Genomic DNA, 14,441 nt, shown 5'->3' with positions numbered 1-14,441 from the left:
CTGTGTAAGAATTCAGCTGAGGGGCTTGTCCCTGGTAGGGGCTGAATGAAGGGAGGCTGTGTTAACAGACTCTGTCTAGCTCTCTCATAAACTTGGTACTGTAGAAAGAGGGATTCTTTCCTAAATGTAGCACCTCAAGAAAGTTTGAGGATATATGAAGTGTTCGTATCCCAATCCTTTTGTAAAATGACATTTCAAAGTTGCTGTCTTCTGGGAAACCTTTCCCAAGGAACTCCTATTCTCAAGAGCAGACACATTAACCCACAGCTGCCCCAGGACTGAGTCACACAGTCACAGAGCATCTTATCTTCTGAAAAGAGTGCATCTCTGGGCCAGGACATGCGCAACCTTGGAGGCACTGCAGTGTTCTACCTTGCCCTGAGCACAGAAATGTGCATAATAGATATGTGTTGGATTGTACCCAGTGGTGGCCGGCAATGGTGACTGGCATTTCCCCCACATTTGAAATAGGGTTTTGGTGATGGAAGACAGGCTTGTAGGGTGACAGTCTGGGCTTGGCTGGCCATCCCTTGGGCAGTTCTGGTTGAGATGAAAGTTTCTAGTTCCCACACCTGCAGCATGCAAGAGGTGAAAGGTGAGTGCTTCAAGCAGGCAAACTCAAGAATAGAACAGCTTTGGCCTTTATTTAAATGCACCAATTCCAGGAGGGTAGGTCCCAGGCCCCAGGAAGCCACGACTATCCATTTGGCCTCCTGTGCCCCAGCTTTGGAGCGGCCTCTGTAGTGGGCAAACGGGGGCCGATGTGGAGGGCTGGGAAGTTCAGGATGAGAGCCCGTACAAGGCTGGCAGGCCTAGAAGCTCATGGTGTTCAGACTTAGGGGAGAGTTTTCCTTCTGGTGGCCTCTTAGGGCTCTCCAGGTCATCACCGCACCGACACCAACCACCAGGCCACCTCCTGCCGCCACTGGCATGGCCCAGGAGAGCACTGAGGGTTCTGTGTCAGCCTGGTCTTGGAGCAGCTGACTGTTCCTCAGGGTGCGGAGATAGGGGTTCTCCTGTGGAGGAGGAGAGAGTTCTGGGTCAGGGGCTGGAAAATCATCCATCTGAGGCTTCTGTGGTCTCTATCCCAGTGATGGAGCAATGGCCTTGTTTCCACAGCCCATCTCTTATTTGTAAAGCTTCTTCATCCACACTCAGCCCAAGCCCCTTGGATGAGGAGGGGTATCCAAAGTGGATACACTTTTGGTTTGGTTTTTGGTTTCTCACCAGCACCTCCTTTCTTGTCAACTCAGTTTTGAATGATCAGGAACTGATAGGTGACCCATGGAAGGGAGACCTGGGGTGCTGGCAGAGTCCCCACCTCTGTTTCCTCTAGGCTGCCACTGGACAGCTACTCCCCTCCTCCCTTCCCAGGGGTGCCTGTGAATGGGAAGGTTGGGGTGCACGGACAGCTGGTTCTGCAGTGGACTAAGCACCCCAAATGCAAAGGGCCTGCCTCCCTGGATCCATTCTGTTCCCCCAGTGAAGGCTGATGGCATGCTGGCATGTGCTGGGAGCTCGGAGAGTGCCTGAGGGTTGAGATGTGATGTCGTTCGTGGTCCAGTTGGGAGATGAGAGGTGTTTAGAAATAATCACATCACCACGGGGCCTGGGTCAGGGCTTGTGAGAGGTATGCAGAGAAAAGACACCAACACTGGGATGCATCTGGGGTGGGAGTGTAGAGGAGATAGGGTGAACAACAGCAGAGAAGGGGCAACACCTGGGCCTTGTAGGATATGAACATTTTCCACAGCGGAAATGGGGGATGACCCTCCAAGGGGAGCAGATGGCCGAAGTGGAAGCACAGACAGGGGCCATTGTGGGTCTTGTTTGGGAAGTGGCTCCATTTTCCAGGAGCGGAGTCGTGTATCTAAGGTGATACAGGGAGGTGGGCCTCCGGTCTAGACTTTCTTCAGTGGGACATGGGGACCAGGGAAAGGTTTCAAGCAGTCTTGACAAGATTGGAATTCCTTCCAAGTATGCCACTCTGTGTCTGGCAATGATTACAGAATGGGCAGAGAAGGCAGACAAGAGCCAGGGAGGCAAGGTGGGGGGCTTTGTCAGTGGTCTGGGGGAGGGTGTCTGGGCCTGGACACTGGGAGTGCTAGAAAGCCAGAAAGAGATGCAGGTACCCAGCACAGACATGATGTCTTATTTCTCTGCCTTGCAGCCCCCAGTATCAGGAGCATGCCTGGCGTGGGAGGGCTCCTTGGTACACGTTTAAGGCAGAGGATGCCTCAGACCCTCTGGGATTGTGGTGGGTAATGAGGGTCTGGCCAGTGTTTGTTCATCTGCCTCCCCTGGGCCTCTTCCTGCTTCGGTGAGCCTGTGCTTTCTCCCTTGCCTCACTCCCGGCTCCCTCCTCATTTCTCAGGAGGACCTGAGGAATGTCAGGGGCAGCCAGGGGAGGTGAGATTTGAGAAGGGTGGCCATGAATGACCGTGTCCAATGGTAGAGCCTCCCAGGGGACTTTGGTGCCTCTGGGTGGCCAGGGCCCCCCTCCCCCAGGTCAGACTCCTGTTGCATACCAGAGAGGAGGGACCTTACTCACAGCAGAGGGGCACTTGAGCTTGGTTCGGCTGTAGGTGAAGTTGTTGGAGGTGGTCTTATGGCCCAAGGGTTCTAGCTGAAGAGAGAAAAGGAAACCTTGATTTCCTCCAAGGCTGAGCCCCAACCGCTGTTGGAGGGAAGAGTATCTCACACCAGGTTCGTCCCTTTTTCTGAAACCAGCAAAGGCGCAAGACCCACGGCCGACACTTGCCACCCTGAGGCCAGAGCTGGACCTGACTTATGACTCAGAGATTGGCAAATCAGAGTCCATCAGAGCAGAGGGACCCTGAGACTATATCTGGGATTTACTGTGAAGGACACTGAGACCTAGGGGAGTCTGATTCATTCAGAGGCCTCAGCAAATGATGAGTCAGGGTTTGGGGGCACAGGGCTCAGGACCTCCATCTCCTGTATCCCTGGGAGTGGCTGTGAATGCAGATACTTTGCATTTTCAACTTTACAAAATGGTGATGAGCATATTTCCCAACTTCTCGAAGTGTCTGGGGATAATCAATTTCAAGAACACTTTGAAAATGCACTGGTTACCATGACATCATTACTATGCTTGACTTGTTGATCCTTAAGAAATTGGAGCTTTCTTGCTTGAGCTACTTTTGTGTTTTTTGTATAGATGAAAAGGTTTACTTGAAACCTCCTGGGGAGCAATTATGGCTCATGTTTAGCTTAATGCATTTGATCCTGGGACCTCTGAGAATGAGCTGGAGGCTGCTGTAACCTCCTCCCCAGCTTCTTTAGCCAGTACCCTGCCCTGTGACACGTGGCCTGCACCAAGGAGATGGATCCCTGGCACTCACCTGTCCAGACTCCATCCTGAACGTCTGGCCTCCACCCATCCCGTGATCTGCTCCCTGCCTGTCCCTGACCTCATCAGCTCCTGACACCCAGGTACTGCCCAGGAGGGAAGTGAAAGTCCACTGTGCCAGCTAATGACCACACCTGGCCCAGGACCTTGCTTTTTGGTGTCTTAAAGCCTTTTTGTACCTGTTTGTTAGTAACAATTAGAGGAGAACGAGGTGCTCTGATCCTGGGAGAGATGCTGCTGTGAATGGACAGAGCACAGTGGGCTCATGGGCTGGGGTCCTGGCTCTGCTAATACTGCTGTGTGGGGCTAGGCGGGCTCCAGAACTACCCCAGGGTTAGGGGTGGGGCATTAAACTGTGACTGGACAACTCCACATCTGGTGTTGTGAGCATCAAATGAGAAGATGAAACACGTGTGAGCGGGAGGTGGCTTACATAGGTAACAGCATTATTTCTATTGTAACAGAACCACCTAGAGACAGAACAGATGCCACAGATCAGGTTGGCTGACTCCCAGTGATATTCCAGGAACCCAGGAACTAACTGGTGTAGAGGAAGGTAATAATCATATGGTTTTGATGATTGTATCTGTTTCTACTGATTCCTTCAGCTTGGTACACAATCTACTCTATCCTCTATCTCCCAGGTTGAAGTCCCTCCCACCTCTCCACCAGCTGCCTTCACTTTTTTTTTTTTTTTGGACTGCCTTCACTCTTATTCCCCATAGTTCTAGAAGAGTTGTTTTTAGCCCCTGTTGCACTTTCCAACAAAGGAACATCTAGTCAAAGCTTTGGTTTTTCTAGTAGTCTTGTATGGATGTGAGAGTTGGACTATAAAGAAAGCTGAGCACCGAAGAATTGATGCTTTTGAACTGTGGTTTTGGAGCAGACTCTTGAGAGTCCCCTGGACTGCAAGGAGATCCAACCAGTCCATCCTAAAGGAAATCAATCCTGAATATTCATTGGAAGGACTGATGCTGAAGCTTAAACTCCAATACTTTGGCCATCTGATGTGAAGAACTGACTCATTGGAAAAGACCCTGATGCTGGGAATGATTGAAGGTGGGAGAAGGGGATGACAGAGGATGAGATGGTTGGATAACATCACGGACTCAATGGATATGAGTTTGAGTAAGCTCCAGGAGTTGGTGATAGACAGGGAAGCCTAGTGTGCTGCAGTCCATGGGGTCGCAAAGAGTCAGACATGACTGAGCGACTGAACTGAACTGCACTTCCTACTCTCCCATTCTCTCTGTCTCTATCACTTGACTCAAGCTCTGGTCAAGGTCACCAGTGATCTGGATTCAGCACTCACTTTCTTTTTTGTCTTGCTTGACTTTTCAGCAGAATTTGTCAAAGTTGATGCTTCCTTTTCAAAACAATTGTCTTGGATCCCAAGACACAGCACTGTTATTTCCCTGCCCCCTCCTCCTCCTGTCCTTCTCATCTGTTGCTAGACCAAAAGTTGGAAGAAAGCGCCAGGGTTTGGTGGTTGGCCCTATGCTTTTTTTCACCTAATCTTTCTCTAGTTGCTCTCAGTCAATCCTGTGGCCTTGAATGGCACTTCTAGGCTAATCATCCCCACATTCTCTCCGCACCCACCCCGCCAAATCTCCATTGCTGACTCCCTGGACTCCAGAATCATACATTTAACACCTTACCTGATTCCTTCAGGTGGACTTCTGGAAGGCAGCTCACACTGACCATATCTAAAATAAGAACTTTTGATTTTCCCCTACCAACTGTATTTCTCTCTATGCACCTCAACTGTCCACCCAGATTCCTTGACCCCAAACTGAAGAGTCATCCCTTATTCCTCTTCTACCTCATCCACCAGCCAGTACAAACCACATCCCAGATCCAGCGACTTCCCCTCTCCACTGCCATCCCCTGGTCTCTGCCACCTTCACCTTCCACCTGGACTTTCAGCAGCTTGCTAATGGTCGAGTTCCTCTCTTGCTTCCCTCCTAGCTGTCTCTATGCAGTAGCCAGAGGGCAAACCAGGTCACATGGCTCCCCTGTCGAAAGCCATCCAAGGACCCAGCCCTTGCTCTTGTCCACCTCTCTGACCTTGCTCCCTTCCCTCCAGCCACACTGGCCTTTACACGCCTCACACACTTCAAGCTCATTCCTGACTCCTGGCCCACACAGGTCCAGTTTCCTCTGCCTGGAACACCCCGGCCTGAGACTTCAGTTTGCCTGGCAGCCTCTTGACATTCAGTTCTCAGTTCACATGTCACTCTCCAGTGAGGCCTCCCTCTCCCCATCATTTCTCTCTGTCCCAGCACTCTGCTTTAATTTTTTAAAAGCCCTGAATGTGGTCACAAACTACCTTGTTGATTATTTTTTTAAATCTCTTTTCCCCACTAGACTGGAAGCTCTCCAAGAGCAGGGCATCTCTTTTCCCCAGCACCTGGGGCAGCCCCTATGGCATCGTGGTGCTCAGGAAATAGTGGCCTAGTGGGTGGATGGATGAACTGGAGTCACAGAGACCTGGAGCCCACAGGAAGGGGAGTTGTATTTGCTAGAACCCACCTTTCCTAAGGACAGACACTGTGGATACAACAGTGTGGATACAGACACTGTGGATACAACACTGTAGATACAGACACTGTAGCAAAAGACAGGACTGAGACAGTGTGTGTACCAGGGGGCCAGGGTGATGGTGGGGGCTCTAGCCTGCTCTGGGGACTTGGAGAAGGCTTCTTGTTGAAGCTGGCACCTGAGTGCCAGTGCCAGTGTTGAGGTGGGTCAGAGCTAGTCAGGGGAAGGAGGTAGAAAGGGCAGCCAGAGAGAAGGGGATGAGCAAAGGCAAACACACAGAGGCAGGAGCCAGCATGGGTGGTGCAGGAAACTTCACTCTTTGCTGGATTGCCAAGTGCAGATCACTTGGTAGGAGTGGCTGCTGGAGAGGTTAACTGGGGCCAAGACCCGGAAGGCCTGGCATGCCGGGCTAAGGAGCCTGGCTTTTCTTCCCCAGGGAGGGGCCAGCCTTGGACATTTGAGAGCAGGGGTGTGATTTGGTCATATTTCATTTATGGAGAGCATATGGTTGCCCTGTGGAGAGGAGATCTAAAGCAGTAATTCACAAACCCTATGCAATGATCACCTCGGGAGCATCTAAAAAGTATTGAATCTAGGTGCTACCCCAGACAAAGTCAGAATTCCTAGGGATCAGGCCCAGGCACTGTTTTCTTTCTAATTGAAGCTAACATACATATAGAAACAAATATAAAAAATGAATCACTGATAAATTATAACAAAATGAACATACCCGCATAGTCAGCATCCAGGTAGGAAACAGAATATGATCAACACTCAAAAGCTCCCTCCAGCTCTCTCCATGTCCCAATAAGACCATGTATATATTTGCTTGTTTTTGAAGTTTATATGTATAGTTGTATGTTGTTAAAGTTTTAGTCTCATTGCTGTGAGGTTATTTTATTGCATGAATGTGCTGTTTGTTTACCCATCCTGGTAGACATTTGGGGGGTTTCCTGTTTGGTGGTCATGAATAGTGGTGCTATGAAAATTCTTGTCCATCTTTTGGACAAGAAATGTGTGTATACCTTTCTGTTGGGGATATACGTAGGAGTAGAATTGTTGGGTTATAGGGAATACGTGTGTTCAGCTTTAGTAGACATACAAAGTGGTTGTAGGTATTCATTATTTTTAAGAGCCCCCAAATAACTGTAATACACAGCCAGAGCTGTTTTAATGGCTGTAAGCCTTGGAGATAGGGACGTCAATTAGGAGGCTAGCATTGTTTTCTGTTTAGTGGTAGGGGAGATGCCCAGGGAGATGTCAGTGTTAGAAGAGAGTAAGATTTCCACAGAAGAGGGAGCAGGCAGCAGTGGAGGAATAGTTATCAGAAAAGAGGCGACTGAGACTGTTCGTAAGAAGACAAAAGAAAATGGAAGAGAAAAACATGCCCTAGTGCTGTTGGAGTTTCTGGCTTTGCAAAAGTCTCTGAAAAAGGAGGCAAAAACTGTTCCTAGAGGAGGGGCATGAGATGGAACAGTTTCAAGAGTGTCTTTTGCCACAGTGGGGCACCCGGGGTATCAGCCAAGGCCTGCAGACACTATGTCATAGGCCTCTAATTATGAGACATGAATTCACCGGTTACACATGTGCTTATCAGGCTGGTGCTGTAGCCAGGATGCCTGGTGATTAGACCTGAGTTCTAATCCTTGTTCTGCCACTTGCTGTTTGACCCCTCGCAAATTGTTCCATGTCTCTGTATTTTAGTTACAGGACATTCTGGCTCGATGACCTACCTCTAAGATCCTCTCCAGCCCTATTGGTTTGTCACTTATTTTATGTCACTTTAGGGGTGAAATTCCAGGAAGAAGATGACCTGAGAAGTTGGCATGATGCTATAGGTTTATATCTGAGATACTTTTGGAGGAAAACACTGGACTATGTAATTATTCCCACAAATCATATAGCACAGGATAACATATAGTTTTAGGTTTGTTTTGCTTTGTGTTTGCTGCTGTTTTTCAAATTTGGGGTATGGCTGGGGAGCTATGAACAGTCTTGTAGTAGCAATAATATGGCTCCATGCAGCATTTACCTTTCATTTTCAGATCTAAATCCCTTCCACTTGCTTTTATGAAACAGAAGCATTTAATGGGAAGACCTACTGAGCTGCTTTGGAAGAGAAAGGCCAGAACTACATTAAATCATGCAGAATGAAACAGGTGGGTCCTGTAATGCTCAAGTCATCACTATGGCCATCGGTCCCAGGAGACTCAGAGGGTCCTGGCACTGAGAAGTCTCCAAATACCCCAGGTAGGAAAACCATACCCTGACGGGGACACTGGGAGGGCAAGGCTAAGGGCTTAGCATTCCCGCCCCTCCTTGGAATCCATGGATTCCCCCAGGGTTGCAGGGGGAGAAAGGAAACCATGCAGAGATATCCAGCCTTTACTGGGGTGGGGGCGGGGGCGGGGGGTGGTTAAAAGCATGAATTTGAATGACTCAGTCACTGAAAGACAACTGGACTGCAAAGCAAAAAATCATCAAGAGAAACATAACTGCTCCCAGGGATTATATTGTTTTAACTTTGATTTTAAAAAACCACTGCGGAAGTAGGGTTGGGAGCAAACTCAAAGTGTTGTAATTGCAATTCCCGGTCCTGGACGGACAGAGATGACGGAAGTTCCAGGAGTGGGCAGACTGTGATGTCAACAGGAGGAAAACACCAGGAAAACACAAGCAGAGGGAGGTTGAGCCTGCAATTAAGTAGGCCAAGGAGAAAACCTCCTTACATGCTGTTCTGAGAGGAGGAGGTGGTGTAGCTAAGGAGAAAGTCAATATTGTGAGTCAGCCGAGGAAGATACTGGCCACGCTGGTGGAGCTGACAGGTGTGGGAATACTTGCACAGCGGTGCCTGGCAGAGTCACAGTGGGCCTGAAGCTGCAGTGAAAGGAGCAGGCGTGTGGATGGTTTAGTCACCATGGGAGAAAGGAGAGAACATGCAGGTTGGGGTGGGGATTGGGTTACCGCTGAGCCTAGATCAAAAGAAGCCAGTGGACTGGAAAGGCATTTCATTTGCTCTGCACAAGAGGATACAGCGCTCAGGGTTACTTGTCAAGCTCTGTGCAAACATAGCTGACTGTCCAGTCATGAGTGGCCAGCTGTAAAGGGTAGAGCAAGGCACAGGGCTGTGGCCCCTGGGCTGTACCTTCATTTCGTAAGGTCTCCTTTTCTCCCCACCAGAAAGGACTAGGTGGCAGCCTGGGAAAACTGGTTGAGTGGCTCTTTTTAGTGTTTAAACAAATAGTAGTAGGGAGTGTGGGGATTATTGTGCTGGGTGCGGCACACACATTATCTCTAAGACCTGTGTCACTGCTGCTGTTTTTGTAGATACTGATATGGATGGCCAGTGTGTACATAGTTGCTCAGTCATGTCCGACGCTTTGTGACCTCATGGACTGTAGCCTGCCAAGCTCCTCTGTCCATGGAATTTTCTGAGCAAGAATACTAGACTGGGTTGCCATTTCCTACTTCAGGGGATCTTCCTGACCCAGGGATCGAACCCGTGTCTCGTGTTGGCATGCGGATTCTTTACCACCCACACTACCTGGTAAGCCCACAAATGGCCAGAGTGGGCTCAACGGCCCAAGATCACACAGTAAAGGGTCGATGCTGGTATTTTCATCTAGTCTATCTGATGACAAAGTTATACCCCAACAGCGCTGGGAAATTACAGAAAGAATAGAATCTGTCAGGACAAATACGTGAGCTGCCATATTGAACTCTGGGGAGAAAGGAGACATATCAACCAATAAGTTTTTCTTTGTGGGAAAGAGCGTCCTCGGGGGTACCCTTGACCCGAGCCCACTCAACCCTTAGGTACTGACCATGTTATTCCAGAGAGCGATGGCCATCTCTGCGTGCCCACGTTCTGAGAAGTGGAAACAGTCCTCGGAGAAGAAGGTGAGGTCAGCGCCCCCTCTCTGTGACCAAAGGAAGGGGATTATCTTCCTGAGATGAGAGCACTGCTACCTGCCCAACCCCTCTGCCCCAGGCAGTGGCACCCTGGGCATTCTACCTTCCATCCTTTCATTTCTGCTGCCAATTGGATCAGATATTGATGGAGAAACTACCTAGTTTTGGAATTTTTATTTTTTAAAAAATTTGTAGCAACCAAATTGTTTGTTGTGGCTAAGTTGTGTCTGACTCGTCTGGGACCCCATGGGTTGTAGCCCACTAGGGCCCTCTGCGCATGGGATTTCCCAGGCAAGAATACTGGAGTGGGCTGCCATTTCCTCCTTCAGGGGTTCTTTCTAACCCAGGGACTGAACCCAGGTCTCCCGGATTCATAGCCACCTACAATCCATCCCTTTTCCTTCAGCATCCCTGCCCTAATAGTTGAAAAGAATGTTTTGGGGAAGCTTTCATTTTATTCCAACCTGGCAAATATCAGGGCCATACCTGGGGAGCTCGGTCACTGTTAATTTTCACATTTTCTTTCCAACTACATCTAAGTTCAAGTAATACTCAAAAGGGGGGAAGGAGCAAAAGCAGAAACAGCAGCTCCTTGGGAGCACTCCTGGAGAAAGATCGTCCAAAAAAGCCCATGTGGAAAAGGAAATACATTCCCCAAGATAACGGCCACTATACATGTGCCTCCCAGCTGCTCACCTTGTTCAGGGGGACAAGAGTGTTTTGGAAGAAAGGCTGTACGACCACGGCGAAGTCCTCACGCTGCAGGTACTGGTAGGAGAGTGTTGACAGGGCACTCTAGGGATGGGGAGGGAGGCTGCTCAGTCCCACAGCGAGGCTGGACAGATGGACTGTCCCTGAGGCCTCCGGTGGGTCATGTCAGGGCCAGGAGACCCAGAGGAGCTGCTCTACTGCCCAAGCATCCACCTAGACTGCACCAGGCACAGACACCAACCTGCTCTCACTGCATGAAGAAGTGGATTAGAGCGTGGGACTCCAGTCCAAATGGGGAACTTTTCAACACCAGCTCCTCAAAATGCCTTAGACCTCAGCATGAGTATCCACAGTCTTGGCATTGCTTAGTGCCCAAAGGTGGACTGTAAAAGATAGACTACCTGTGCTCACCCTCAAGGAGCTAGTTATCCATCTGTGAGATGTAAAAGTCAAAATCATGTATGGCTTTAGGGTCAGTGAAGTGCTGACTGAAGTTGCCAGCAGGGAGCTTAGTCAAGGGAAGCTTCTCAGAAAGGTAAGAAGACAAAGTTCTGAGCGTGACAGGGATGTGCTGCAGAAAGGCCCAGGCGGGCAGGTCCAGGGAGGGGACAGCAAGAGCAGAGACAGACGTGAGAAAGTAAGGAGGGAGGGAGCCCAAGAGCAGTAAACACAGCCCCTCTCCCCTCTGGGTGGGGTTGGGGTGGGGGGGGTGAAGGGGTGATGCCTCCTCTGAGAGTTGAGAGGAGGGGTTTCTTCCAGCTTCCCTTCTGAGTTCTCACTGCCCTCCCCTGATGTTGGTTTACCTGGACACACATTTCAGGGGCTGTGATCTGCCTTTAGGAAGTGGCCTTGCTCGAAGCAGAACCCTGCCAAACACCCGATTTCCCAATCCTTGCTTCGGAAGTAAAGAGGAGGGTGGGGAGGGAAAAGGGGCACAGGGTCACCTGGAAGTTCCAGTTCACCGTCTTCAATTCTTGCATCTCCGGCAAGTTCTCCTGGGAGCCTTGTAGGCAGGTGCAGTTGCTCCTGTGTGGTGAGGAGTCCTGAGGCTCAGGGCCCCTCAGAGGCTACTCCAACCCCCTTCCATACACACAGGTGCCCCCACAACACAGACTTGCTGCCTCTTGGGCCCGGGTCAGAGAAGCATGACTCAGAGACATGCGATCCAGCAGGTGCTTATTAGGAGAGAAGGCAGAAGGGCTGGCAACAGTGCCTGGGGCTCCTGCGGACAGGCTGTCCATTTCCTTGGCCACCTATTTCCTTCCCTAGCCTGTGGCTCCTGGAGTTTCTCCAGAGGGGCTGGGGTTTTGGGAAGACTCCCAAGTGGCCCAGCCTTTCTTCCTCATGTTCCTGAGGCCTCCCTTCCCTACCTTCAGCTGCTGAGGACTCTCCTGCAGGAAGACGCTCTTGGGCGGCACTGGCTGCTCCAGGCAGGGACCAGGTTCCAGGCAAGATTGGAACCAGCTGGTCACCTTCCCAGCAAATCCATTTGACTCCAGATAAGGCTTCTTAGCCACCCTGTAGAATCTCCTCCCCCATAAAAACCGTCACAGGAACTCTGGGCAACCTTCTGGCCTTAAAGAGGGCAACTTCCTGCAGGGTCAGGGATGAGCTTTAACAAATTCCAGGCCAACAGAGATTCTTACAGGACATCACTTAGCTCTAAGCCTGGCTTTCAAGGCCAGTCCTAAGAAGCACATTATAGCTACTATTTCCTGAGCGCCTGCCCAAGGGGGACCATGCACTTTACATGTGTTTCCCCTAGATGTCACCTCTACTTCCCTGGGAGATTTTTACATGTGAGTAACAGGCCCAGAGAGGTGGTGTGGTTTGTACAAGGTTCCACAGCTTCTAAACGGCAGCGCCAGGACGTGAGGCCCAGTAGAGCTGTCTCGAAAGCTTGTTGCCTCGTGCCACCTCTCAAACAGGGAACAACTCGCTGAAGTTGGGGTTTGGCACCACAGAAATTCTGGAGCCCTCACAGATCATTTCCAGAAAGGCAAAGTGAGGTCCAGAGAACTGAAGCAACTTGCATACAGTAGGCATTCAATAAGGTAGCAACACTTTAGAATGGTTTTCCAAGCCCCTGGCTAATTGTTGATGTTTGCCCCTTGGACAGGATTGTCCAGCTCTGCCAGTCTCGGTCTCACCCGCTGGTATCTGAGCCCTATTTCCCTAGATGCCCTTGCCTCAGGACCATGTCCGTCTACTTACTGGGCTGGCAGTGGCATGACACATTTTCCATCTTGACCCTGGTGCAGGTCAGCCAGCTCCATGACCTCTACCACGTTGATGAAAGCCCGTGGAAGCTGTGGAGAGCAGAGGGGGTGGGCTTCAGTAGTCCGCAAGCACTTGGGGAGCAGAGCTTACTGCTGGAAAGAGCTTGGGGGATTGTCTACAGTCTACTCCCCCCTCCCCAATTTTACCAATAAACTGAGGCCGAGAGAGGGAACGTGCCTTATATTATCTTGTGGAATGGTCTTTATTGGCCCTACTTTATAGATTAGGAAACTGAGACACAACTTGCCCAAAGTCACATGGCTAGGAAGCCACAGTGCCTGGCTACAAGTCAGGCCAGCTGGCTCCAGAAGCAGGCTCTTTGGCACCCAACCAAGGCAGTCAGATCCAGTTAGACTCCACCTCACAGAGAAGCTTGGCAGCTGCCTCCCTCCTATCCCATCCATCCGGGTACCTGCTCCTGGGGGACTCTGCAGTGTGTATCTCACTGAACACAAGTCTTCTAGCTGCGCTCAGGGAGCGACCCCTGGTGAGCCAGCAGACAGCCTGGTTGCTGGCAGGAAATAGGACCCGAGAACATGCCGCTGTGCCTCCCTACCTGCTCGTAGAGGATGTCCAGGGCCTGCCGGATGTACTTAACATACTCCTCAGCAGAGCGGGCCTCCTGTGAAGAAGGAAGGGGCTCTGCTCAGCTCCTGGGAGGAGGGGGAGAAGTTGGCCTGATGCCCAGCACAGGAAGGTCCTGTACCAGATGGGAAGCCCAACCCTTGTTGCTGATGGATACAGTCTCTGGTAAGAAGTCACTCCTTGGGGACTTCTCTGGTAGTCAGTGGATGCCAATGCAGGGAATGTGGATTTGATTTCTGGTTGGGGAACTAAGCCCACATGCTGCAACTAGAAAGAAACCCGTGCCCGGCAACTATAGAGCCGGCATGCTGCAACCAGAGAAGCTTGCAATGAAGAGCCTACATACCATGACAAGGACCCAGCAAGGCCGAAAAAAAGAAAAAGAAAAGTCATCCCTTGATGCCTACTAGGTACCATTAATGGCTCCCACACCCCACCTCCATGGTATCTCTAACCCAGATCCTAACAGTGCTGGCCCCCCTGCCACTGCCTCCCCATCATGTTTACCCTTATAACTCAGCTTGCGGGCCTCCTCTCCTGGCCCCTCTCCCAACTGGAGGCTGATTTAGCCCCTTCCAAAAACATGGCCTGAATCCTGGTGGTGGCCCCAAGACATTTGCACAAAACGCTGCTCTTAGGAAAGTAAACCTGACTTTGCATGAAGACAGGTCTTCTGGGGTCACTTCTGGCTCCCTGGACCCCACAGAGTGCAGGGCACAATGACATTTAAAATCCCACGGGGTTGGATCACTTCTGCCTCTAGTCTGGGCAGTGAGGAAGAGAGGTCCCTGTGTGGGGGAGGCTGGTTCTCATCTAGAATTTGGGGACTGTCTCTCTCAGCCACAAGGAATGATAAATGCCTTCTCCCTGCTGCCTGTGACTGTCAAACATTCTAGCACAACCTCTGAGTTATGGCAGCTGCTTTTTTTTTTTTTTCCTGGCCAAATAAAATATAGCACATCCTCAACTTAGAACAAGATGAATTCCAAAAGTTATTACCTCCCAAAGTTTGTACGTCTGGATGTATTTCCCCATAGAA

The 14,441-nt window shown here is 50.4% G+C and overlaps 1 protein-coding gene across 1 annotated transcript in view; it reads right to left on the bottom strand.

Moving 5' to 3' along the window:
• Positions 1 to 631: 631 nt before the first annotated feature.
• The window catches only part of PLB1 (phospholipase B1), a 173,219-nt gene continuing 159,409 nt past the window's right edge, over positions 632 to 14,441 (bottom strand). Inside the window, exons 54-60 of the mRNA XM_070379301.1 lie at positions 13,374 to 13,439; positions 12,752 to 12,846; positions 11,482 to 11,563; positions 10,523 to 10,621; positions 9,739 to 9,834; positions 2,552 to 2,626; positions 632 to 1,016 (exon numbers count right to left, since the gene is read on the bottom strand). Coding sequence (XP_070235402.1) covers positions 813 to 1,016; positions 2,552 to 2,626; positions 9,739 to 9,834; positions 10,523 to 10,621; positions 11,482 to 11,563; positions 12,752 to 12,846; positions 13,374 to 13,439 — 717 coding nt within the window. The 3' untranslated portion in view covers positions 632 to 812. The remainder of the gene's footprint in view (positions 1,017 to 2,551; positions 2,627 to 9,738; positions 9,835 to 10,522; positions 10,622 to 11,481; positions 11,564 to 12,751; positions 12,847 to 13,373; positions 13,440 to 14,441) is intronic.

This window comes from Bos mutus, chromosome 11 (genome assembly GCF_027580195.1).
Source record: "Bos mutus isolate GX-2022 chromosome 11, NWIPB_WYAK_1.1, whole genome shotgun sequence".
Classification (NCBI taxonomy): Eukaryota; Metazoa; Chordata; class Mammalia; order Artiodactyla; family Bovidae; genus Bos; species Bos mutus.
The sequence above is the reverse complement of the archived record's forward strand: the minus strand, read 5'-3'. Positions and strand labels throughout refer to the sequence as shown.